This window comes from Hemitrygon akajei, chromosome 14, assembly GCF_048418815.1.
Source record: "Hemitrygon akajei chromosome 14, sHemAka1.3, whole genome shotgun sequence".
Lineage (NCBI taxonomy): Eukaryota > Metazoa > Chordata > Chondrichthyes > Myliobatiformes > Dasyatidae > Hemitrygon > Hemitrygon akajei.
Genome location: NC_133137.1, coordinates 102,422,908 through 102,446,981, shown reverse-complemented (window position 1 = coordinate 102,446,981; position 24,074 = coordinate 102,422,908). Strand labels below are relative to the sequence as shown.

General features: G+C 39.3%; 1 protein-coding gene across 1 annotated transcript in view; it reads right to left on the bottom strand.

Annotated features, from left to right (window-relative positions):
• Positions 1–538: 538 nt before the first annotated feature.
• The window catches only part of col7a1l (collagen type VII alpha 1-like), a 420,731-nt gene continuing 397,195 nt past the window's right edge, over positions 539–24,074 (bottom strand). The window contains exons 97-99 of the mRNA XM_073066798.1: positions 20,572–20,742; positions 1,800–1,964; positions 539–1,094 (exon numbers count right to left, since the gene is read on the bottom strand). Of these exons, the coding sequence (XP_072922899.1) occupies positions 1,084–1,094; positions 1,800–1,964; positions 20,572–20,742 (347 nt within the window). The 3' untranslated portion in view covers positions 539–1,083. The remainder of the gene's footprint in view (positions 1,095–1,799; positions 1,965–20,571; positions 20,743–24,074) is intronic.

Sequence of the window (24,074 nt, the reverse complement as noted above, 5' to 3'; positions counted from 1 at the left end):
ACTCTACAAACTTGACCTGATTTTCACTTGTGCACGGTTACGGCTGGAGCTTGCAAGTTACTCGCTCACAACTGCAGCCATCGCAGGAGGTTGGAGATGTATTGGTAATCTGGTGTGAAGACTGCAAACATAAACAGAGGAGTGGATATCGTGCTTCACTTGGAGAATATAGTTACAGAGCAAGATACCCAAAGAGAAGACTGGGCCATCAAAGTGTACACCCTTCTCCCAAAAGAAATAAGTGACTGACTTCACCTGAATAATAATCAGAAATGCAGTCTTTTGTTGAAGCTGATAGTCACTTTGAAAACAGATTACTCATAAAGATGCCAGTAAGATGAAGAAAAATGACCCTGTATCCTTCAGTTAGGACATGCTGTCTTGCAGCCGTTGCTTTGCATTTCTAGTGAGTGCTCATTGCAAAAGTAATTATAACAATGATTAATGTCACTGCTGCACTGCATGTCTAATATTATTTCTGCATATATGCCCCTTTTTGAATGCATTGTTCCCCAAATTGAATTAATCCAGTGTCCAAAACAGGTTAACTTAATTTACAATTAAGTCAGCTCTTAAAGTGGTTTCATGTCAATTAGAAGTGAAAAAATATTTATTTTTTGTGTTTTTTAACAAAACTTTTCCAATAAAGTGTATATATCAGTACAACCATTAGTTATCAAGCATTTGCTGGTTTATCTTATTTCAACTCTTGTTTTGATTCTCTAAATAAAACAGTGGAAGAAAATGAAGCATGCCCTCATACCATATTAAATAGCAAATGAAAATCATTACTTTTTCCAACTTATAGAAAGTCAAATATCAATCGAGCTTTGAGAAGTCCAAATAAAAACATTCAAACACACAGGTTATTGGCATACTAACTCACAGCAATCAAAGTTGCAAAGTCATTTCTCTGAAACACTTATACATTAATAGCTCTGCAATTAGTTTTCCTCCATTTGACATTAGTGAACAAGGATCTGTCAGCTTTCCTGTTTTCTTTCTTGAGTGAAGATGCACATTGACTGACTCGTCAATTCCTTATTGGCTCAAGATATAAATAATATGATATCATTCAGCCTCCTATTTTAATCCTGTATATTAAAACAGAAATACATTTTGTTCTTCAATGGTTTTTAGGAAAAAATTGTCTTATTCAATATATTCAAAAATCGGGACAGTGACTTCTATCATAATGAACAGCGTTACAACTGCTGTTTGTAATCTGCAAAAATTAAAATAAAAACATTATATTCATTGAAATAAGTAAAAACTAAAAACTTGAATTCTGCCAAGCCCAATGTTATTTATTGTGGTTCCCATGTAACTCTTCATTTCCTTCAAGTTACAAAACTTAGTGTTTTATACTAGGTCAGAAAGATATTAACATGATCTCCAATTGAAATGAAACCATCTGGAACTGTACAAGTGTAGATTGATAAGATTAAGGTCCTTAAATGGGTGAGGGTACTGGGAGAAGGGAGCAAATGGTACAGGATTTGAGACAAGGTTGGGCAAGTTCCCTTCAAAGGACACTGAAGCTAGCTCACGTGCAAAAATGCTTCCTGGGCTTGCCAATGGATGCCACTGGGCATATCTGGGCACCTTCATATGTTAGTACATCGAAAATGCAAAGAAACTGCAAGGAAAATTGCAGATTTTATAAATTTCTTCCTTGATCAATTACTATGAGCTTAAATGTTGCACATCTGATTTTAAATAAAAAAAAGTCAGTTAATTGTCTCTCCCCAGGAATAAAATTCTTTCAGCAAGTCCTAAAGTAAAATCAGCACTTTTACCTTTCATACATCGACGTATGCATCCTTGTTTTGAAGAAAAGCGATTGCTATTTCCACCACAACCACTATACACAAACGGTCTGCATTCATTAACTTCAGGAGAATAATACCACAGTAGTTCATACTCTGAGCAGGAACCTTCATCCATTGGCTGGTCACAAGAAACTATTGACATACAAAGACAAAGGCAAACTTTGAATCAGGATGATCTCATCTCGGGTTGCTGCTAAGCACTTTGCTCTTATGAGATGTCAAAAATAAAATTCAAGTTTGGTTACTTTACTAGGTAGCCATTGTCTGTGAATGATTTTCAATATGCCTTGTGTTTTGTCAGGACTATAAACTGATACCACTTGATTACTTAAGTAATTGACACACTTAGATTAACACCGATACATATTCCTCCCCCCCCCCCCCCCAAAAGCTTTCTTATGAATACTTGTATCATTATGTTTATTGGAAGATCTATATAGTATCATTCTAAGAGTAGTTTATATACTTTGTTAGTAGGGAAATTCCACTCTTCATGCCATTTTTTTCTGAGATGAGTTATGGACAGGATCTTTTACAGAGTACCCTCTGCAGCACGTACATTAGTTTTCACATAGAGAGAAAATTGGTTAAATTGTATGGTTCAAACAACACACAAAATGCTGGTGGAACACAGCAGGCCAGGCAGCATCTATAAGGAGAAGCACTGTCGACGTTTCGGGCCGAGACCCTTCGTCAGGACATTAAATTGGATGGTTACTGCGTTCACAGTGCTCAACTAGCTCCTTGATGGCAAAGATGGTTTGTTTCATTTCAGGCCAGTTGCTATCTCTTACAAAAGTGCAGCTTTGTAGTAGCATTGGATGTTGGCATTTATTATGAAGCTAATCTTGATACTTGAGACATTGCAAAACCTCACTGTTCTGTAAAGGCTGGTTTCTCCAGTTTTCCAACGTTTACTGGGGTCCCAGTGGAAGAAGTGCAGAGATTCTCTCTCTGTTGAAGCCTAGGAGACCTTCACATGCACACTTAAAAAAAAATTAACAGAAAGCAGCTTTGTCAATGCAGTGCTACAAGAAATTAGATAATATCTAGTGACCAAGTAAATAACAACATTCTTAAATGCTGTATTCCATCAGCATTTTCAGATCAAACACTAGTCAAGGCATCATTGGCGGAGCGATAATTGGTATTGAGTTCTGTAATTATCAACTACTCACAACCAAATGTGATAGGACTCTCAAGTTTTTAACATTAGTTAATGGAATGCCTACTGGATGTCCCATGGTAGACAGTGAGCCATAATGTGAACCTTGTGATCGCTGTTCCCAATCCATTTGGGACATTTGCAGGGATTGCACTGATGAGGATGAGGTGGATATTTCTTGTTCTCTCACTATTTGCTGCAGCTCCAACCTGGGGGTTAAGTCTTTCCCGACTCATCAGCTCACTTAGTTGTGACACTGCTGCTTTACTGCTGATAGATTTCAAATCCTCATTCTAACTAAAAAATTAATTCTGAGTCCTTGCTGTGCTAAGTGTTTCAAGTATTTATGTTTCAAGTAAGGGAGGGCAGAAATAGAGACACGTTCTTTAGCCTGAAATATTTACTTTCTCCTACTAAATGGCCAAGAGAAAGACCTCACCTATGGAGTAGGACCAATGAAGGTATAGAAACGTAGAAAACCTACAGCACAATACAGGCCCTTCAGCCCACAATGCTGTGCCAAACACATTCTTACTTTAGAAATTACCTAGGGTTACCCATAGCCTTCTATTTTTCTAAGCTCCATGTACTAATCGAAAAGTCTCTTAAAAGACCCTATTGTATCTGTCTCCTCCACAGTCGCCGGCAGTTCGTTCCACGCACTCTCAATACTCTCTGCATAAAAAAAACTTACCCCTGACATCCCCTCTGCCGTAATAATTCACTATGTCCAAAAATGATCTGAGTTCAGTGATGCTCTTGGGGCCTCCTTGATTGCTCTCGCTTTGTCCTCCACTGGGCAAAGCCCCTCAGCTGTAATCTTGTGTCTCAGGCTGGTCACACTCGGAGCCAGGAACATTTTCCGTGTTTCAATTGCAGCCCTGTGTCTGAGAGCCTCTTCAGCACCTGTTCTAAGTTAGCCAAATGCTCCCCCTCCGTGGCTCCCGTGATCAAAATATCATCAAGATACACTGCTACGTGCGGAATTTCCTACAGCAAAGAGTCCATTGTCCTTTGGAAAATGGCGGGGCTAGATGCCACTCCAAACACTAGGCAATTGTATTTGAATAATCCCTTGTGTATATTGATTGTGATATACTCCTTTGAATCCTCGTCGAGCAGCAGCTGTTGGTAGGCGTGGCTCATGTCCAGCTTTGTGAACAGCTTACCCCCTGACAGGGTCGCAAACAGGTCATCCACCCGTGGTAATGGGTACTCCAGCAGCTTAGACACCCGATTCACCGTAAGCTTGTAGTCCCCACATATCCTTACTATTTTATCTGCCTTCAAAACTGGAACAATGTCTCTGCCCCCCCCCCCCCCCCAATGTCCTTTCTGGATATCCTTGGCATTATTAGCAGCCATCTCCATGTCTTGGGCAATCTCTAGGGCTTTCTTGAAAATCAATGTTGGGGTTTCCCCCAACAAGTGGTGTTGTACGGCGGCATTATTAATGCTGCATAGTAATCTATCACAGAGCATGTCATCCAACATGGCTCCAAAATCGCAATGCTCCAACAGCTGCCGAAGCTCAGCCACAAAATCGCCCACAGACTGACCTGGCTTCCGGACATGGCTGTGAAACTTGAACCATTGGACTATCACCAAAGGTTTCAGATTGTGGAGGTTCCCCATTAGCTTGACCAGCTCGTCATATGGAATCTCTCCTGGTTTCCGCGGTGTGGCTAAGTTCCTTATCAAATTGTAAGTCTTTTCCCCACACACACACTCAGGAGAATAGAGCACTTCTTAGCCTCCTCAGTAATTCCAGTAGCACAGAAAAAGTGTCCCAACCTTTCGTCATACTCCAGCCAGTCCTCAATTTCCTCTACAAATTCACCGATAGTCCCAAACGCAGCTATCTGAATGCGAGGCTCCTCGTCCGCTCACAGCTCCTGATCGAAACGTGCCGACATGTCCACAACACCAGTTCACCTTGTCGCCAAAAATATGTGGTAACTTCTACTTTACAAAAGGACCACTCAACAATTGCATGGCCAAAAGAACACCTTTATCAGGGACAGCAAATGATATTTACAATACTGAGGTTTTCAGGCACGCCGCAGGAGGTGGTGGAACTGTATACAATGCACACCAGAGGTAAAATCCCACCAACCCTGGAACCTGCCTCTTGTTACCAACAGCTTCCGATTAGTGTTAGCTTACTTTTAATAATACTCACATTACAACATTACCTAATTCCCTGTAGTCTGTTTTCAGGACCTCCTCCCTTGTCCTGCCTATGTCGTTGGTACCAATATGTACCAGAACCTCTGGCTGTTAACTGAGTTAACCTTGTGAACTGAGTTGCTGGGAATATTTGTTGGGTAACCTCAGAACCTAAGATGGATTACAATATTTATAAGTGACAAGCCTTTAGAGTGCTGAATCAATAGTCTGAAGGGACCTTAATGATTCCTGCTTGAGGAATCATACCATTCATTTGACACAGAAGTACTGATTATTTTGCATGTGACTTGATTTTAAAGACTTTAATCCAAGGATTTCTGCTGTAATAGGTTTTTAAGAGCAGCTGCTTTTTAAAGGATGTGCCTATTAAGTCTTAAGCATTCAACATAAATTGTTGGAGACGTATTTAAGGAAATCATGATGGATACATAGTGAATTTTATTTCAACAATTGGCACTGCCATGTCAGGTGTATTTCAAAAGATAATAAGTATTTTAGTTAAATTTGATAAATATCTCAGTACAATTGGTTGTTGCATCAATCAGAAATATAATTGCTTCCTCTTATTTTCATTAAAGGGTCCCCTGGTTCATAAAAAGAAATTAAATGTCAGACAGTTTTGACTTAGTTTATTAGAAATGTCAAACAGAGTTTAATTTATTAACTATATACTGTAGGTGCATAATTTTCCTATAATATATATGCATAATTTATAGATAAGCCTGATATTTATGCATAATTTATCCTAGTGATTTTATTAAAGATTTTCTTTTTTGCTATTAAGATCAAAGATCTTACCTTACTAATCTGTGGCACTAAGGATGAAGACTGTGTTCTTTACTGCCCGCCATATGCAATATGCCTATAACCTTTTTCTTCAAATTCTTTTACCCTTTATTTATTGGATTCAGCAACTTAGAAGTCAAATCTGGTCATTTTTGTTTTATAGAATGAAATGGCTATCTAGGTTAGATGAAATATGTACAGTTTTCTCTGCCTGACATTTAGTACTTGCCATTTTAGAATGGGATGTAGAGACCATTTTAATTTACTTTATGAAATTTGTTAGTGATTGACTACTATATGTGACCAGACAGTTTCTTTAGGCGTAAGCAATCAAAATCAGAGTTCCTTGGAGCCTGCCAGCCATGCAATGTGTTTCATGTTTATTTATTTATCTTACTATACAGCCAGAAAAGAAAGCATGCATCATACTCAGAATGTTATCAGCCTTCAATTAGACTCCTCTCCCTAAAGCATGCCTCCCAAATCTCTTAGGTAGTTAATTTTGCTGCTCCTCCCTGCTTGTTAATTTTATTCTTGCTCTGTATTTTTCTTTTCTCCTTATATTGAAAGTATACATTTAATTTTCTTATTTCCAATGGCATTTATCTGCATATCCTCATTCACCAAGTCCATTCTCAGCGTACTGAATTTTAAAGTGGGTATGTCAGATCAGTGCCCATGATAGATTTTCCTGGTCTAGGCAGAGGGGATAAATAGAATATTATCCACTTCAAAATTAGTTTGTTGGCTTTTTAAAAAATCCCATTCATGTTTGTATTCTGCAAGTAAAACAAATATTATTAATAATCTTATAGCCCATTGTAATGAGATACCAATATTGGCAACTTTGAAATTGTATGGTTGGTATAAACCCCAATAAACTCCCTTAAAAGAAGCATGTTATTTTTTTTTTGTTTCTGCTGCAATTCTGGCAGAGCAGTATCAGTAACTTAGTTTCATATTCTTCACTATTTCTCTAATCTTTCAATTTTCTTAGTCTCATGGCAGGGAATGAATACCAAAAAATTGCAAATGCTGAAATATGAAAAAAAAAACACTCAACAGTGTCAGTGGAAAGAATAAGCAGTTAACGTTTCAGTTTAAAGTCAGTCACCTTCAGAACTGGGAAGAGGGAGGAGGCTCTACTTCAGATAGGATGAGGTAGAACCTCTGCTGTAATAGCTATTGACGAAGCCTTATAGTTGCAGAGCATAGTTGTTAAAGATCACATTCTGATTTGTGCTCCATTTATGAAAATGTTTGAAATGCCAGGCCCATGATTTTAAACAACAGTACTTCATGTAAGAGCTGCAACTCATTAGGAAAGGTCTATCAGAGAATCAGATTCTACTTCAACATTTTAGGCATATTTGACAAATTCTATCTATAATTCCAGGAGCTCAGATATTCACACAGCCATTTATTATGTTAGAACTGCATGCAGTATTCCAAGTGTGGCCTCACTAGTATCCTGTACAGTTACAGTATAATCACCCCGCTCGTACATTCAGTCCCTTGAAGGCCAATATTCCATTTGTTTTCTTGATAACCTGTTGCACCTGCAAACCAACCTTTTGCAATTCATTTACAGGTATTCCCAAGTGCCTCTACGCTACAGCATGCTGCAATCTTTCATCATTTAAATAATAATCTAATCATCTATTTTCACTTCCAAAGTTGATGACCTTGAATTTACCAATATTGTACTCCATCTACCAGACAGTGACCATTCAGTTAGCCTATCTATATCTCTCTGCAGACTCCACATCCTCTGCACAATTTGCTTTTCCATGCAATACAGTGTCATCAGCAAATTTAGATACACTACGCTCAGTCCCCTCTTCTGAATCATTAACGTATCTTGTGAATAGCAGCGGTCTGAGCACCAACCCCTGCAGTACTCATCTCAGCACTCAATGCCAATCAGAGAAGCACCCTGTGGTGAACTACATATACCTGTCTGGACACGCCCCCAATGACTGCTCCTGTGGCTCCTCCCACAGACCCCTGTATAAAGGTGATGGAGGTCTGAGCCCGGCTCTCAGTCTCCAGGATGTAGTATGGTGGTCACTCACTGCTTGTTCCTTCTTCCAGTCAATAAAAGCCGATACCTCGCCTTTACGTCTCAGAGTGAGTTATTGATGGTGCATCACACCCATTTATCCAACTCCCTGCCTTCTGCTGGTAAACCAATCCTTTATCTGTGCTGTTGCATTGCACCCAACTCCATGCATCCTTATCTTATGGGTGAGACTTTTATACAGCACCTTATCAAAAGCTTTTTGGAAATCCAGCTTGACAACATCACCCTGTTTCCCTCTTTCGATGAACTTGAGTAAGTTTGTCAAACAGGTCTGCCCTTCATGAATCCATGCTGTGTCTATCTGATGGAACCATATTATCCAGATGTCTTTCTATTTCTTCCTTAATAATAACTTCAAGCATTTTCCTGACTACAGATGTTAAGCTAACTGGCTGATAGTTACCTTCCTTTTGCCTACATCCTTTTTTTAAAATCAGTGGTGTGACATTTACTATCTTCCACTCTGATTTGACCTGCCCAAAGTCCAGAGAAATTTGGTAAAATATCACAAATGCATCTTCTATAACTTCTGCCATTTCTTTCAGTACCCTGGGATGCATTCCATCAGGACTAGGGGACTTGATTACCTTTAGGCCCACTAATTTTCTATTCACTAACTCTTTAGTGACAACAATTGGATTGAGGTCCTCACCTCTCATCGCATCCATAACATTTCTCCTTGGCACATTAGTCATGTACCCCACCATGAAGAGTAACACAAAATAGTCATTTGAGGCTTTGGACATTTACACATTTCCCAACATTATTTCCCCTTCTAATCTTCTAATCTTCTATGTTCACTTTAGCCACCGTTTTCCACTTTATGTAATTATAAAAATTTTTACTGTCTGTTTTTATATTTTCTTCTCTTTCCTTATTGCTTACTTAGTGGTTCTTTGTTGCTTTTTAAATTGTTCCTAGTCTTCCAGTTTACCAGTATTCTAGACACCTTTGTATGCACGAGCTTTCAGTTTGATGTTTTCTTTTATTTCCTTAGTGATCCAACCAGATCTAAAATAGCATATTCCCTTGTAGGTTCAATAACATGCTGTTCAAGAATGCTATCATGGATGCATTCTATGAAGTTCTCTTCAAGACTGTGATTTGCCCAATCTATGTGCGTTAGAGTCACCCATGACAAATGTTGTTCCATCTTTACGTGAATCAGATGTTTCTTGGTTTATTGCCTGTACCACTGTAACATTATTATTCAGTGGCCTACAGACAATTCTCACCTATGTTTTTTTTCTATTTTACTATCCCTAACCTCTGCCCAGATGGACTGAATGATCTTAAATCTTCTTTACCTATCACCTTGATCTCACCTTAACTAAAAGTGCTACCCCACCTCCCTTACCTTCCTGCCTATTCTTCAGCATTACTTGATAATATTTAGTTATTTAATTCCCATTATCTCCACCCTGCTACCACATTTCGGTAATGGCCACTAAATTATACTCCTTTGTACTGATTTGTGCCACAAGTTCACTGACCTTGTTTCAAATGCTATGGGCATTCAGATAAAGTGTCTTTACACCCATTGTCCTTTTAGAAATCTAATAACCTTGCATCTGACTTTTCCTTTTTCCAGTGTTTGCTTTCGTCTCTACATTGCTTCCGTCTGTCTTACATAGAACTGCACAGCACAATACAGGCCTTCGCCTCATGCTGTTGACCTTCTAATCCAATCTAACCCTTCCACATAGCCCTGCATTTTCCTTTCATCCATGTGCCTAACTAAAAATCTCTTAAAATGTATCTGCCTCTATTACTCACATTGGCAGTGCATTCCATGTACCTACCACTTTGTGTTTTTTAAAAAACCTCTTGATACCCCCCCTCCTAAAATCACCTTAAAATTATGCCCTCTCATAATTGCCATTTCTGACTTGGGGGTGGTGGTGGAATGTATGCGGCTGTCCACTCGATCTATGCCCCCTTATCATCTTGTACAGCTCAATCAAGTCACCAGCAATCATGTTTGCTGTTGTGTGCTGGGGCAGCAGGCTGAGGGTAGCAGACACCAACAGAATCAGCAAACTCATTCGTAAGGCCAGTGATGTTGTGGGGGTGGAACTGGACTCTCTGATGGTGGTGTCTGAAAAGAGGATGCTGTCCAAGTTGCATGCCATCTTGGACAATGTCTCCCATCCACTCCATAATGTACTGGTCAGGCACAGGAGTACATTCAGCCAGAGACTCATTCCACCGAGATGCAACACTGAGCGTCATAGGAAGTCATTCCTGCCTGTGGCCATCAAACTTTACAACTCCTCCCTCGGAGTGTCAGACACCCTGAGCCAATAGGCTGGTCCTGGACTTATTTCCACTTGGCATAATTTACTTATTATTATTTAATTATTTATGGTTTTATATTGCTATATTTCTACACTGTTCTTGGTTGGTGTGACTGTAACGAAACCCAATTTCCCTCGGGATCAATAAAGTATTTTTTGTCTGTCTATCTCATCCTCCTTCACTCCAAAGAGAAAAGCCCCAGCTCGCTCAATCTATCCTTATAAAACATTCTCTCCAATCCAGGCACTATCCTGGTAAATCTTCTCTGCACTCTTTCTAAAGCTTCTACATCATTCTTATAATGAGCCAACCAGAACTGAACACAATACTCCAAATGTGGTCTAATCAGAGTTTTAAAGCATTCTCAAGGAAGTGATTCATCATTGTGTAGTCAAAAGGAATGATGATCAGACACTGTCTTGCCAAGGATGCTCATATTCCCTACGTGAATGAAACTGTGGAAAGCTGAAGAGCTATGGAAACAGTTCCTGTGTTACTGCTATTTTATTATGTTGTTGCTTATCACCTTATTATCAGATTTGAGTTAGATCATGATTACAATTCATCTAAATCAACATGGCAAATCATGTAATAATAAATCTTTCAGCTGTGTCCACCATTCATGTCCACAATCTTCTGCCTGTTCCACTAGCTCTCCATAGTGCTCCTGTAGTAAATACAGTCAAGCTCTTAGAGGAGGAGATTGCAGAAGACTGAGAAACAGAAACTCAAACAGATCCGGTCCTGGATGACTTTAAAGAGCAAACATGAGGAAATCTGCAGATGCTGGAAATTCAAACAACAACACACACAAAATGCTGGTGGAACACAGCAGGCCAGGCAGCATCTATAGGGAGAAGCGCTGTCGACGTTTCGGGCCGAGACCCTTCGTCAGACAGAAGGGTTTTGGCCCGAAACGTCGACAGCGCTTCTCCCTATAGATGCTGCCTTGGATGACTTTGCTATGTTCTTTCCATCTTGCAATATCTGCATCCCTGGTGGAGAGCCAGAGTTTCAATTACAGATCATGTCATCGTGAAAGAAAGTAGATTTATTCTCCCTTCTGCCTTTGCCACTTCACAGGCCTCATTAAATACTGAAATCCAGCCACACCGGCAGCAGTTTGAGCTACATGGAACTATGTCTAAAATCTGAACTTTCACAGGAGTGCTCACGTTGTGTAGCTTCTTCACTAGATTAGTTACAGAGATAGTTATCTTCAGTTATGTACTGCCATTGGTTACAGACTCTCTGGTGGCCATGTACCATCTCAAGACTATTTGAGCCTATGCCATCTGCAGTACCCACCACCTTTGATACCTTTGTAAGAGAAAGGGAAGAGTGTTAGTGTGTGTATTGTAATCAGTTTGGTTCATTGACCGTGTTGGCTGAACAGCTACCACTATGTATAGGATATGAGCATTTCTTAATTCCAGCATATTTAAATTTCTAATATGTTGTATAACTCCAATATATGTAACATAGATTAATTGTTGTTTACATCTATTTTGCAAGCAATGGTTTGGTTTTCAAAGTATTTAAACGGATATACTCTTACTTGTTCCCTGCTTTACTTAAGATAAGATCTTTTCATGAAACTTAATTGCAGTGTTCAATTTCTTATTATCAGGAAAAGTCGAGTACATTTTAAAAGGATCATGGAATATGCAGGTGAGGTTTTACACAATTGAAAAGAGAACATCAAGAATGTATTAACAGCAGTAATATTGAAGCAGATAACCTTTCAATCAATTTAAATAGCACCATCCAGAGGACTTGTTTATTAATTTCCTTTCTCTTCCAAACATCGTTCCTTTATAATATTTCTATAAATACATTTGAAAAGGCTTTATTTTTAACATCATCTTGAAGATGCCCAAGTTTGTTCTGCAGCCAGTTTCAATTTTATGCCACAGTCATTGCAAACAACCACAGTAAGTTCTTTGCACAATCTATAAGGGAACAATAGGGCATACAGTAATCATACAGGTTTAAAACAGGGAGGTTCAGAAAGTATCTCCGAGTGTCATATTGAGGGTATAGATAGGGTGAATGCATGTAGGCTCCCCCACCCCCTCCCCGGTTGGAGGTCAGAGAGTTTGAATGAAAGGTGAAATATTTAAGGGGAATCAGATGAGAAATCTCTTCATTCAGAGAGTAGTGCGATTGTGAAATTAGATACCAGTGAAAGTGGTAAATGCTATTCAAGTGCTTAAATTATAACACTTAAGTGAATTTTGGATATGTACATGGATGAAAGGGACAAGGAGAGCCTTGGTCCTGGTGCAAGTACAATAGATTGGATGGCAGAATATTAGGATGGCACAGAATATTAGGAAGGCCTGTTTCTATGCTGTGGTAATTTATTACTTTGTAAAACAACATATTTCACATAATCTAAGACAGTACCAATAAACCTGATTCCGATCTCCGAAGGTTCCACTAGTAGAGTCTGTATGTTCATTTGCATAAATAAATAAACAGAATAAAATAACCTTTATTGAAGGCAGCTACTCTCAAATACACTGCATGTCAGGGTACAATACATGTACCAGTCATACCATATCATTCATGCCAGTTTTAAAAAGTATCTTACATATTATGTACCACGTACTCCTTAAAATGGTCATCTCCTTACCTAAATGATTTTTAATCCTGTTACTTTTGACACATTGTGGAAGATGTTTCCTCAGTTGGAAATTTAAAAAAAACAGTGCAGTTATTGGAAATCTAAGATAAAAGCTAAAAAAAAAACACTGAAAACTCTCACATCTGATATACTGTGTATTTCCAGCATTTTCTGTTTAATATAATCAGCATGCAGTTATTTCTGAGGATGACCCGGTAAGACCTCACACTTCATGCAGTGAAAAACTACTAAGACCATTTCAGCTGCACCTGAAACCAATTTATATGTTTTTGTTTTTTATCTTACAACCAAGAAATAGACATCATGCACCCTCATTTTCATCAGAAAACAAAAAAATCAGTTCATAGCTTATGCATCATTTTAGAGTTTAAATGTGGCTTTTTGGAACAAAGGGTGTTCTGAAAATTTGACAGTTCAACTATTTATCGTTAACTTTACAGATTTGTTGTAAACTCTGTTTTGCAAAGAGCAGAAGTCATTTTTGCATATTCTAAATGCAAAACTGGATCTAAGGACCAAATTAATTAACAGTACCTACTATGGCCACTGAAAGAACTTGAATTGAGAATAATAGCTGGTGGAACAATGAAATTTTTTTGATGAGTTATTCAGATAATTTCTAAGGGTGGCAAAAGCTTACTCAATTACTCCTATTATCATTTAATTTTCTTTTCAATGTTCTGCCAAGGAGACATCATCATAACACCAGAAGATCCAGGAGCAGAATCAGTCCATTTGGCCCATCAAGTCTGCTCCATCATTTCATCATGGCTGATCCAACTTTTCTCTCAGCCCCAATCTCCTGCCTTCTCCCCGTATCCCTTCATGCCCCGACCAATCAAGAATCTATCAACCTCTGCCTTAAATATACGTAAAAGACTTTGGCCACCACAGATGTCTGTGGCAAAGAATTCCACAGATTCACAACACTCTAGCTAAAGAAATCCCTCCTTATCTCCATACTAAAAGGATGCCCTTCTATTCTGAGGCTGTGTCCTCCATTCTCAGACTCTCCCACCATAGAAAACAGCCTCAAAACATCCACTCTATCAATGTCTTTCACCATTCAATAGCTTTTAATGAGGTTACCCCTCATTCTTCTGAATTCTAGTGATTACAGGTGCAGAGCTATTGAACATTCTTCAAATGACAAGCCATTTAATCCTGGAATTATTTTGTGAACCTCCTTTGAACTTTCTCCAGTTTCAGCACCTACTTTCTAAGATAAGGGACCCAAACCTGCTCATGATATTCCAAGTGAGACCTCATCAGTGCTTTATAAAGTACATAAGACCATAGACTGTAAGGTTCAGGGGTAGCCTTAGGCCATTTATCCCATCAAGTCTGCTCCGCTATTTACTCATGGCTAATCTTATTTTTCTCCTCGGTGCCACTCCCCAGCCTTCTCCCAAAACATTTGATGCCGTGTCCAGTCAAAAGCCTGTCAATCTTTGCCTTAAACCCATCAACCTAGCCTCCACACCTGCCTGTGCTAATAAATTCCACAAATTCACCATCCTCTGGCTAAAGAAATTTCTCTGCATTTCCGTTTTAAATGGACGCCCCTCCATCCTGAAGCTGCGCCCTCTATTCCTAGTCTCCCCCATCATGGGAAACATCCTTTTCTCATCTACTCTGTCTCTTCCTTGTATGATAACCCTTACATTCCAGAATCATTGCTGTGAACCTCCTCTGAACCCTCTCCAATGCCAGCACATCTTTTTTTAGATGAGGAGCCCAAAACTGTTCACAATACTCAAGGTGAGGCCTGACCAATGTCTTATAAAGCCTCAGCATCACATCCCTGCTCTTGCATTCTGGACCTCTTGAAGTGAATGCTAACATTGCATTTGCCTTCCTCACCACTGACTCAACTTGCAGTTAACTTTCACGGTGTTCTGCACAAGAACTTCCAAGTCCCTTTGCATCTCAGATTTTTGGATTTTTCCCCCCTTTAGAAAATAGTCTGCACGTTTATTTCTTCTACTGAAGTGCATGACCATGCATTTTCCAAAACACTATTTCATTTGCCATTTTTTTTGTCATTCTCCTAATCTTTTTTAAATCTTTTGATTTTCGAACAAAACATAATAACAATAGAAATACAGGGAGATTGGGAATACAAAATTAATAGAACAGTACATACAGTAACAACTATTAGTAACACAAGTGTGCCAGATCTCCCAAACTCATCCTGTATTTATAATGAAAAGAAAAACTCCCAAATTGAAAAGAAAAAAAAATTAAAAAAACTAACTTGAAAATAAAGTGAGAAAAAAAACTGGGCTATTATATTACAACAGATATGAACAGTAGTGTCAATAACTCTGCTCCTCTATCCAAATAATTAAAGGTGATAAATGAGGTTCGGGAAAGGTCAATTTAGCTCATATGGAAGTGTTGAATAAATGGTTGCCAGGTTTCTTCAAATTTAACCGAAGGGTCAAAAATAACACTTCTAATTTTCTCTAAATTTAAACAAGATATACAAAAGAAAACCATTGGAATGTAGTTGGAGGATTAATCTCTTTCCAGTTCAATAAAATGGATCTTCTGGCCATTAATGTAGCAAATGCAATCATCCGACAAGTCGATGGGGATAAATGACTATTATCCACCATTGGTAAGCCAAAAATTGCAGTAATAGGGTGAGGGTGTAAATTAATACTCAAAAATGTTGAAAGAATACCAAAAATATCTTTCAATATTTCTCCAGAGGAGGGTAGGACCGCCCATTCTCCTAATCTGTCTGTCCTTTTGCAGCCTACCTGTTTCCTCAACACTACCTACCACCCTCACCCCACTAATCTATATATCATCTGCAAACTTGGCAACAAAGCTATCTATTCAATCATCTAAATCATTGATATAGAGTATAAAAAGAAGCAGACCCAACATAGACCCATATGGAACATGACTAGTAGCTGACAGCCATCCAGAAAAGGATCCTTTTATTCCCACTTGCTGCCTCCTACCAGTCAGCCAATGCTCTAACCATGCCAGTAACTTTTCTGTAATACCGTGGGCTCTTAATTTGGTAAGCAGTCTCATGTGTGGCACCTTGTCAAAGGCTTTTTGAAGGTCTAAACGTGCAACGTCCACTGCATCCTCTTTATCTATCATAGTTATAATCTTCTCAAAGAATTCCAATAGGTTAGTCAGGCAAGATTTTCCCTTAAGGAAACAATGCTGACTTCGTCATATCCTGTGTCACCAAGTACTCCATAACCTCATCCTTAACAATTAACAACATCTTCCTAACTACTGAGGTCAGGCTAATTAATCTATAATTTCCTTTTTGCTGCCTTCCTCCTTTCTTAAAGAATGGAGTGACATTTGCAGTTTTCCAGTCCTCTGACACCATGTCAAGTTCCAAAGATTTTTGAAAGATCATTACTAATGCCTCCACAATTTCTACCACTACGTCTTTCAGAAATCTAAGGTGTAGTTCATCTGGTCTGGATGACTTATGTACCTTTAGGTCTTTCAGCTCTTTGAGCACCTTTTCCCTTGTAATAGTAACTGCACTCACTTCCCTTCCCTTGTACCCTTCAACATCTGACACACTGCTACTGTATTGCACAGTGAAGACTGCTGCAAAGTACTCATTTAGTTCACCTGCCATCTCCTTGTCCCCCATTATTATTTCTCTGGCCTCATTTTCTAGTGGTCCTGTATCCACTCTCATCTCTCTTTTAATTTTTACATACATGAAAAAGCTTTTACTATTCACTTTGATATTATTTGCTAGCTTGTATTCATACCACTAACTTTTGTGTGGTTGTCTGCCCTCTCTTTTGCTTTCACATTAGCTTTGACTCCCCTGGTCAGCCACGGCTGTACTATTTGGCCATTTGAGTATTTCTTTGTTTTTGGAATACATCTGTCCTGTACCTTCCTCATTTTCTCCAGAAACACACACCTCTGGAGCTCTGCTGACATCCCTGCCAGCAGCTCCTTCCAATTTACTTTGGCCAACTTCTCTCTCATGCCTCTGTAATTTCCTTTACTCCGCTATAATACTCATACATCTGCCTTAAGCTTCTTCACAAATTTCAAAATGAATTTGACAATATTATGATCACTTTCCCCAACGGGTTCTTTTACCTTAAGCTGTCGATTCAATTCTGGTTCACTGTGCATCACCCAATTCAGAACAGCTGATCCCTCAGTGGGCTCAAACATGAACTGCTCTAAACAGCTGTCACATGAGCATTTTAGAAATTTCCCCCTCCTGGAATCCAGCACTAACCAGAATTTTACCATTTCACCTGCATATTGAAGTCCCCCATGTTCATTGTAACATTACCCTTTTGACATTCATTTTTTATCTCCCATTGTAATTAGGAGGCCACATCCTTAATACTGTTTGGGGTCTGTATGCAACACCCATCAGGGTCTTTTTACTTGCAGATCCTTAGCTCTATCCACAATGATTCAACGCTTTCCAGACCTATGTCACCTTTTCCTAATGATTTAATTTTTTTTACCAACAGAACCGCATCACCCCCTCTACCTTTCTGCCTGTCATTTCACTACAATGAATATCCTTGGACATTAAGCTCCTAGCTATAGTCTTCTTTCAGCCATGATTCTACAACATCATACATTCCCATCTATGACTGTGCTACAAGTTACAGCAAGGATGTAATATTGAAACTATGAAGCACTGTGAGGCCTCACTTAGAGTATTGTGAGCTGTTTTGGGCCCCTTAGAAAGGATGTACTGAAACTGGAGAGGTTCAACGAAAGTTCATGAAAATGATTCCGGATGGAATGGCATGTCATATGAAGACCATTTGGTACTGGGCCTGTATTCACTAGAAATCAGAAGAATGAGGGGTGACGTCATTGAAACCTATGAAATTTTGGAAGTCTTTGATAGTGTGGATGTAGAGAAGACATTTCCTATGGTGGGAGAGTCTAAGACCAGAGAACACAGGGACAGGTGCTTTTTCAGAACGGAGATGAGGAGGAATTTCTTTAGCCAGAGAGTGGTGAATCTGTGGAATTCTTTGCCACAGGCAGCAGTGGCCAAGTCTTTATTTATATTTAAGGCAGAGATTGATAGATTCTTGATTGGTTAGGGTATGAATGTAAATGGGGTGAAGGTAGGAGATTGGGGTTGAGAGGAAAATTAGATCAGTCATGCTGAAATGGTGGAGCAGACCCAGTGGACCAATTGGCCTAATTCTGCTCCTATATTTTATGGTCTTAAGACCATTTTTACCTTATTCTGTATACTGCATGCATTCAAATTCAATTTTGCCCACCTTTTCTGTTGCAACTCATCCTGTTGACTGCGATTTTGCCCTACCAACAGCCTCTCCTCACTACACTTTGCCTCTGTTAGTTAACCAGCTACCTCATCTTTAACACTATTATCTTACAATACTTCATGCATTGAAATATAGGCAGCTCATGATTAGTCGCACCATGCTCAACCTAAGTTTGTCAACACCAATATCTGCCTCCACAACCTCTCTACTAACTGTTCTGGTGCTCTGGTTCCCATTCCCTTGCAACTCTAGTTTAAACTTCACCGTGCAGCATTAATGGTCCTTCCTGTTAAGATATTAGTTATTCCTCCAGTTCACGTGTAAACGCCCATTTTGTACAGATCTCACTTCCCTGCCAGAGAGCCCAATGATCCAAATATCATATTGCCTCCCTCCTGCACTAATTCCTTAGCCACATATTAAACTGTATAATCTTCCTAGTTCTGACCTCCCTGGCACGTGGCATCGGTAGCAATCTTGAGATCACAACCTTGGAGGTCCTACCCTTTAATTTAGCACTTAACTCCCTGAACTCCCTATGCAGAACCTTGTCACTCATTCCGCCCATGTCATTGGTACCTACATGGTCCACACCTTCTGGCTGTTCATTCTCCCACTTAAGAATGCTGAGGACTCGATCCGAGTTATCTTAGATCTTGGCACCCGGGAGGTAACACACCAGCTGGGACTCTTGTTCTCCCCCACAGTACCTCCTGTCCATTCCCTTAACTAGTGAATCCCCTGTCACCACAGTGTGCCTCTCCTCCCTTCACTTCTGAGTCACAGAGGCAGACTCAGTTCCAGAGACCTGACCCCTGTGACTTCCCTCTGTTAGGTTATTCCGCCACCCCCCCCCCCCCCAATAGTATCCAAAGTGATATATCTGTTGTTGAGGGGGATGGCCAGAGGGGTAATCTGCACTGGCTACTTAACCCTTTACCTTGGGTGTAACTATCTCTCTATATGTCCTATCCATCACTCCTTCAGCCTCCCAAATGACCCAGAGTTCATCAAATTCCAGCTCCAACTACTTATTGTGGATTGTTAGAAGCTGCGGCTGAATGCACTTCGCAGTTGTAGTCGTCAGGGACACTGGAGGTTTCACTGCCTTCCCCATCCTGCAAGAGGAGCAGTCAACTATCCTGCTTGGCCTCTCTACTATCTTAGATGAGCAGATATAAAGAGCTTTTCTTTCCTTTGCTTTCTCTGACTGAAGCCTCTCCTTGTGGAAGACTTGAAGAGTTAATGCCTCGAGATCACCACTCTGATTCTGTCCACTCAGTTGATGGGTGCTGTGATAATGGCTGCTGCACTTGCCCCTGCTTTCCTTTAAATTTCTTTTGCTAATCTATCGCAAGTGCCGCCTGGTCACTGGTCAAAGCTCTTTTTCACTGTACCGACCCGCTGCTGACTTTTGTACTTAAACAATGGACCTGATTGCAGTTCCTTCCTTCCAGTGACTGAATTCTCATGCCAGTCTTAAGCTTTTCATCAATGCTTTCTAATGCATTAAATGTATTTGTTTAATGGTACTTCACACAACTGCATTGCTGGAAGTACCAGTATTTGGTTGAAGCTTAAATCAAGATTCCTTTTGTTTCTTCAGTAGAATGGCAAAGTTCACATGAAGTATTTTGAACAGGAGTATAGCTCTCTAGTCAATATGTATTCCTCAAAGTATACCAATAAAATATTTTTTTCTGATCATTTATCTCTATGCGAAGGATCTGTAACATAAATAGTGGCCAGAATTTTTGGATTAAACAACTGGCTGAAGGTACCTTGTTAAGTAGGCACTAATACTTTGAGGAATATGGAGGTCAATAGTTGAGAATTATTTCCTTCACATAGAATGTGGTGAATTTGTGGAATACACTTGCTGGAATAATATTGGGGACAATTCTCAGTGACAGTTTTGGTTATAATAAATAGAGCTATATAAGACAATATTTGTGGTAAACCATATATATCTGTTTGGACACACCCCTCTGCTGACTGCTCCTGTGGCTCCTCCCACTGACTCCTGGGTAAAGGTGATTGTGTCACTGCTCCTCCCACATTCCAGGGTGGTCATCCAGCATGGGCGTGGTCCATTTTACAGCTAATAAAAGCCTTCCAGTATTTACTCTACTTCCAGTCTTTTGGAATTATTGATAGTGCATCAATATTACAGTAAGAATTTGTTTAAATTTTGGATCATAAAGGTCTTGTTCTGTATATTTTGTTTCTCCTTTGTACCTATACAGAAATGTGAATTCAAAATTCATTGTATTAAACCCTTAATATACCTGTGGTATTACGTAGTGTTATGTTTCCAAATTCAACTTCATCCTCAAATTCTGCTTCTTCACTGTCTTCATTGTCAATTCTTTCTTGTACATCTTTTCTGCTTTCTCCACCTTTTTCCCAGGAGTTTTCTTTGGAATCATGTGTTCTAATAATCAATTGGAAATCTTTTCCTAAAGAGGAGAGAACAAGATGAGGTAGATGTAATACTTCATTCTATATTTTAGAAAATGTAGAAATTACTTTTTATAGCTGCCAGGCTGAGTCGGCAGCAGCTAGAAAGGGAACTGCCTTCACCTGCGATAGATGTATCCTTTCATGATGGTATCGGATGAAGAGTAGCACATGGCCCTTTAGCGGGCAAAAAAGCTTCATCTTTACACCAAAGATTCTATCATGTTTTGTGGGATTACATTGCTGTTAATTGAGATAAACTCAGCTCAAGGCAAGGGTGCAGTAGACAGAAATGTATATCGCCAATCTCATGGCTTAAAAGGAAACAACCATTTGAATTAGGAACAGGAATAGGCCACTTGGCTGTCAGAATTGCTTTGCCATTCAGTGAGATCAAGGTTGATCCAAGTGCAATCTCACTTCTGCATTCCCGTCTTTCACCTCAATACTTAACAGGTATTTATCTACTTCTGAATGAATCAGAATTAGATTCATGTGTATTATCACTGACATACCAGTGTAATACAAAAATATACTACAAATTACAATAAGAAATATTGAGGCGCAACTAAAAAAATTAAATGCCAAGATAGTAAACAAGACTATAGCAAAACCAGAACTAAGCAGAAGTAAACAATCTCTGAATCAATGAATGAGATTAAAACTCGGCAGTACTGCCACATGTAGTTGTGATTTGTGCTGGTCAATTACATGCTTCAAGAATATCTCTAAGCTCAATGATGGCTCAGCATGTGAATGGCAAAGAAAAGGCTGAAGCAGTTAGAAACATATTCATCTAGAAGTGACAAATGGAAGAAGGCAAAAGAGACTGTAGATGCTAGAATCTACAACAATAATCAGAATGTTAGAAAAACTCAGCAGGTTAAACAGCATCAATGTAGAAGAGAGGAAGAAGTTGACATCAAGATCTTGAAACAGCTTGAGTTCTTCTGGTGTTCTTTTTTTCTCATGCCAACCAGGTGATCCATCTAATTTCCTTCTGAGATCCCCAGCATCACAGATGTAGGTCTTCAGCCAATTTTATACAGTCCATGTTTATACAGTTATTTATACATCAAGTAATGGCTGAGAGCACTGGGTACAGTAAAGGTGATGGAACAAACTAGAGATATGTTCTAGGTAAGTTGTTCCAATAACAACCCCATCAACTACCAATGTTGAAAGTTGCCAAATCAAGCGTTGTTTGCAAAAAGCAGAGGGAAATCCAATTAGCTAACTATCGCCCAATCACCTTTCTACAAAGTAATGGAGGATGTTAACAGTAACTTTGAGTGACACTTATTTACTAGTAAGTTTCTCATGATGCCCAATTTGGGTTTGCCTGGACTATTTGAATCCAGACCTCATGACTGCTTTAGTCTAAACAAGAGTTGAATGACTATTCTAGAGGTGACAATAACTACTCTTAATATCAAGGCAAGATCTGGCAAACTGTGACTTCAAGGAGATCTGATAACATTTAAGTCAATAGTATCTGGTCAACACTCTGGAAAGGGAATCATATATTGCACAAAGGAAAATATTAAGGTTGCTGGAAGTCAATCATCTTGGCTCCACAGCTTATTTGCAGGAATTCTTTAGGTCAATATCCTTAGCCAATAATCATTGGCTCTTTCATCATAGATGTTCCTTCAATCATAAGATCAGAAGTGTGAGAACTTAAGTTACCAGCTGCATTACTTCTGTAGCAACACACACAAAATGCTGGAGGAACACAGTAGGCCAGGTAGCTATGTTGCTTGGATTTCTGGCATCTGTAAGTTTTCTCTTGATTACATTACTACTGTTGCTGTAAGAGCTAATAAGAAGCTGGGTATTCTGCATCAAGTGGCTCGCCTCCTGACATCCCATCCACAAGTTGGGAGCATGATCCACTTGTTTGGATGCGTGCAGCTGTAACATGACTCAAAGAACTGGAAACCACGCAGAAAAATGCAGTCAACCATCCTAAGCATTTATTTCCGCCACCACTGATGAACGCTTTGTATACCATCTATATTGTGCACTCAGTCAATTGCTTAGATTACTCTTACATCTCCCAAGCCATGGCTTCTATTGCCAATAAAGACAGGGTTTCAACTGGAAGGACTGTAACAATTTCAAGTTGGGAGCTCAGCATTTCTTTTTCGGGGTTATTAGGAATAGATGATAAATATTGACTTTGCCATTGATGCTCAGATTCTGCAAACAGAATGCAGTGAAAGAATTGAAGAATAATTGACTCAGAATCAGGTTTATCATCACTGACTTGTGTTGTTAATTTTGTTGTTTTGTGACAGCTGTACAGTGCAAGACATAAAAATTATTATAACTTACAAAAAAGTATATGAGCAGCACAAAAAATAGTGGGGTACTGTTCATGGACTGTTCATAAATCTGATGGTGGAAGGGAATAATCTGTTCATAAAACATTGAGTGTGGGTATCCAGGCTTTTGTCTTCTTTGATGGTAGTAATGAGAAGAGGGCATGTCCCAGATAGTGAGGGTTCTTAATGACGGATGGGACCTCCTTTAAAGTTTTAATGTAGTCTCTGATGGTGGGGAGGATTTAGTGTCACGATGGAGCTGGGTGAGTCTGATCCTGTACATCCTGCCAGTAGTGACGCAAACAGTCAGAATGCTCTTCACCGTAGATCTGCTAGGGTCTTTGGTGACATACCAAATCTCCTCAAACTCTGAATGAAGTATAGCTGCTGGTGTGCTTTCATCATGATTGCATCAATATGTTGGGAAATTAATCCTCTGAGACATTGATAGCCAAGAACTTGAAGCTGCTCACCCTTTCCATTGTTGACCCCTCAATGAAGGACTGGTGTGTGTTCTTCCGACTTCCCCTCCTTGAAGTCCACATTCAATCCCATGATCATGCTGATGTTGAGTGCAAGCTTGTTGTTATGACACTATACAACCAGCCAGTCTTTCTTTCTTCTGTATGCCTCATTGTCATCTGAGGCTCTGCCAACAACAGTGGTGTCATTGGCAAAGTTATAGATGGCATTTGAGTCTAAATTGAGTAATAGTTAGACAATCCGGAACACTATCATTAGAAGATATGCATTCTATTATGGTCCTCATTAATCTTTCCCTTTCTACGTTCCTTAGATGGAAAGTACTTACTGTTATGTAGTGGATGCTTTTTTCCAACATTATATTTAACACTGCATTCTCAGACATTTCAGAGTTTAAAAAGATGGACGAAGTTTCCATGGTAATGAATAATGAAAGAGCCATGTTTTTTTTTGTAATGAATGATTCAAACAGAATTTAATTCTCAGAGATTGGAAGATTCAAGGCTGTGCATTCCTGAAAT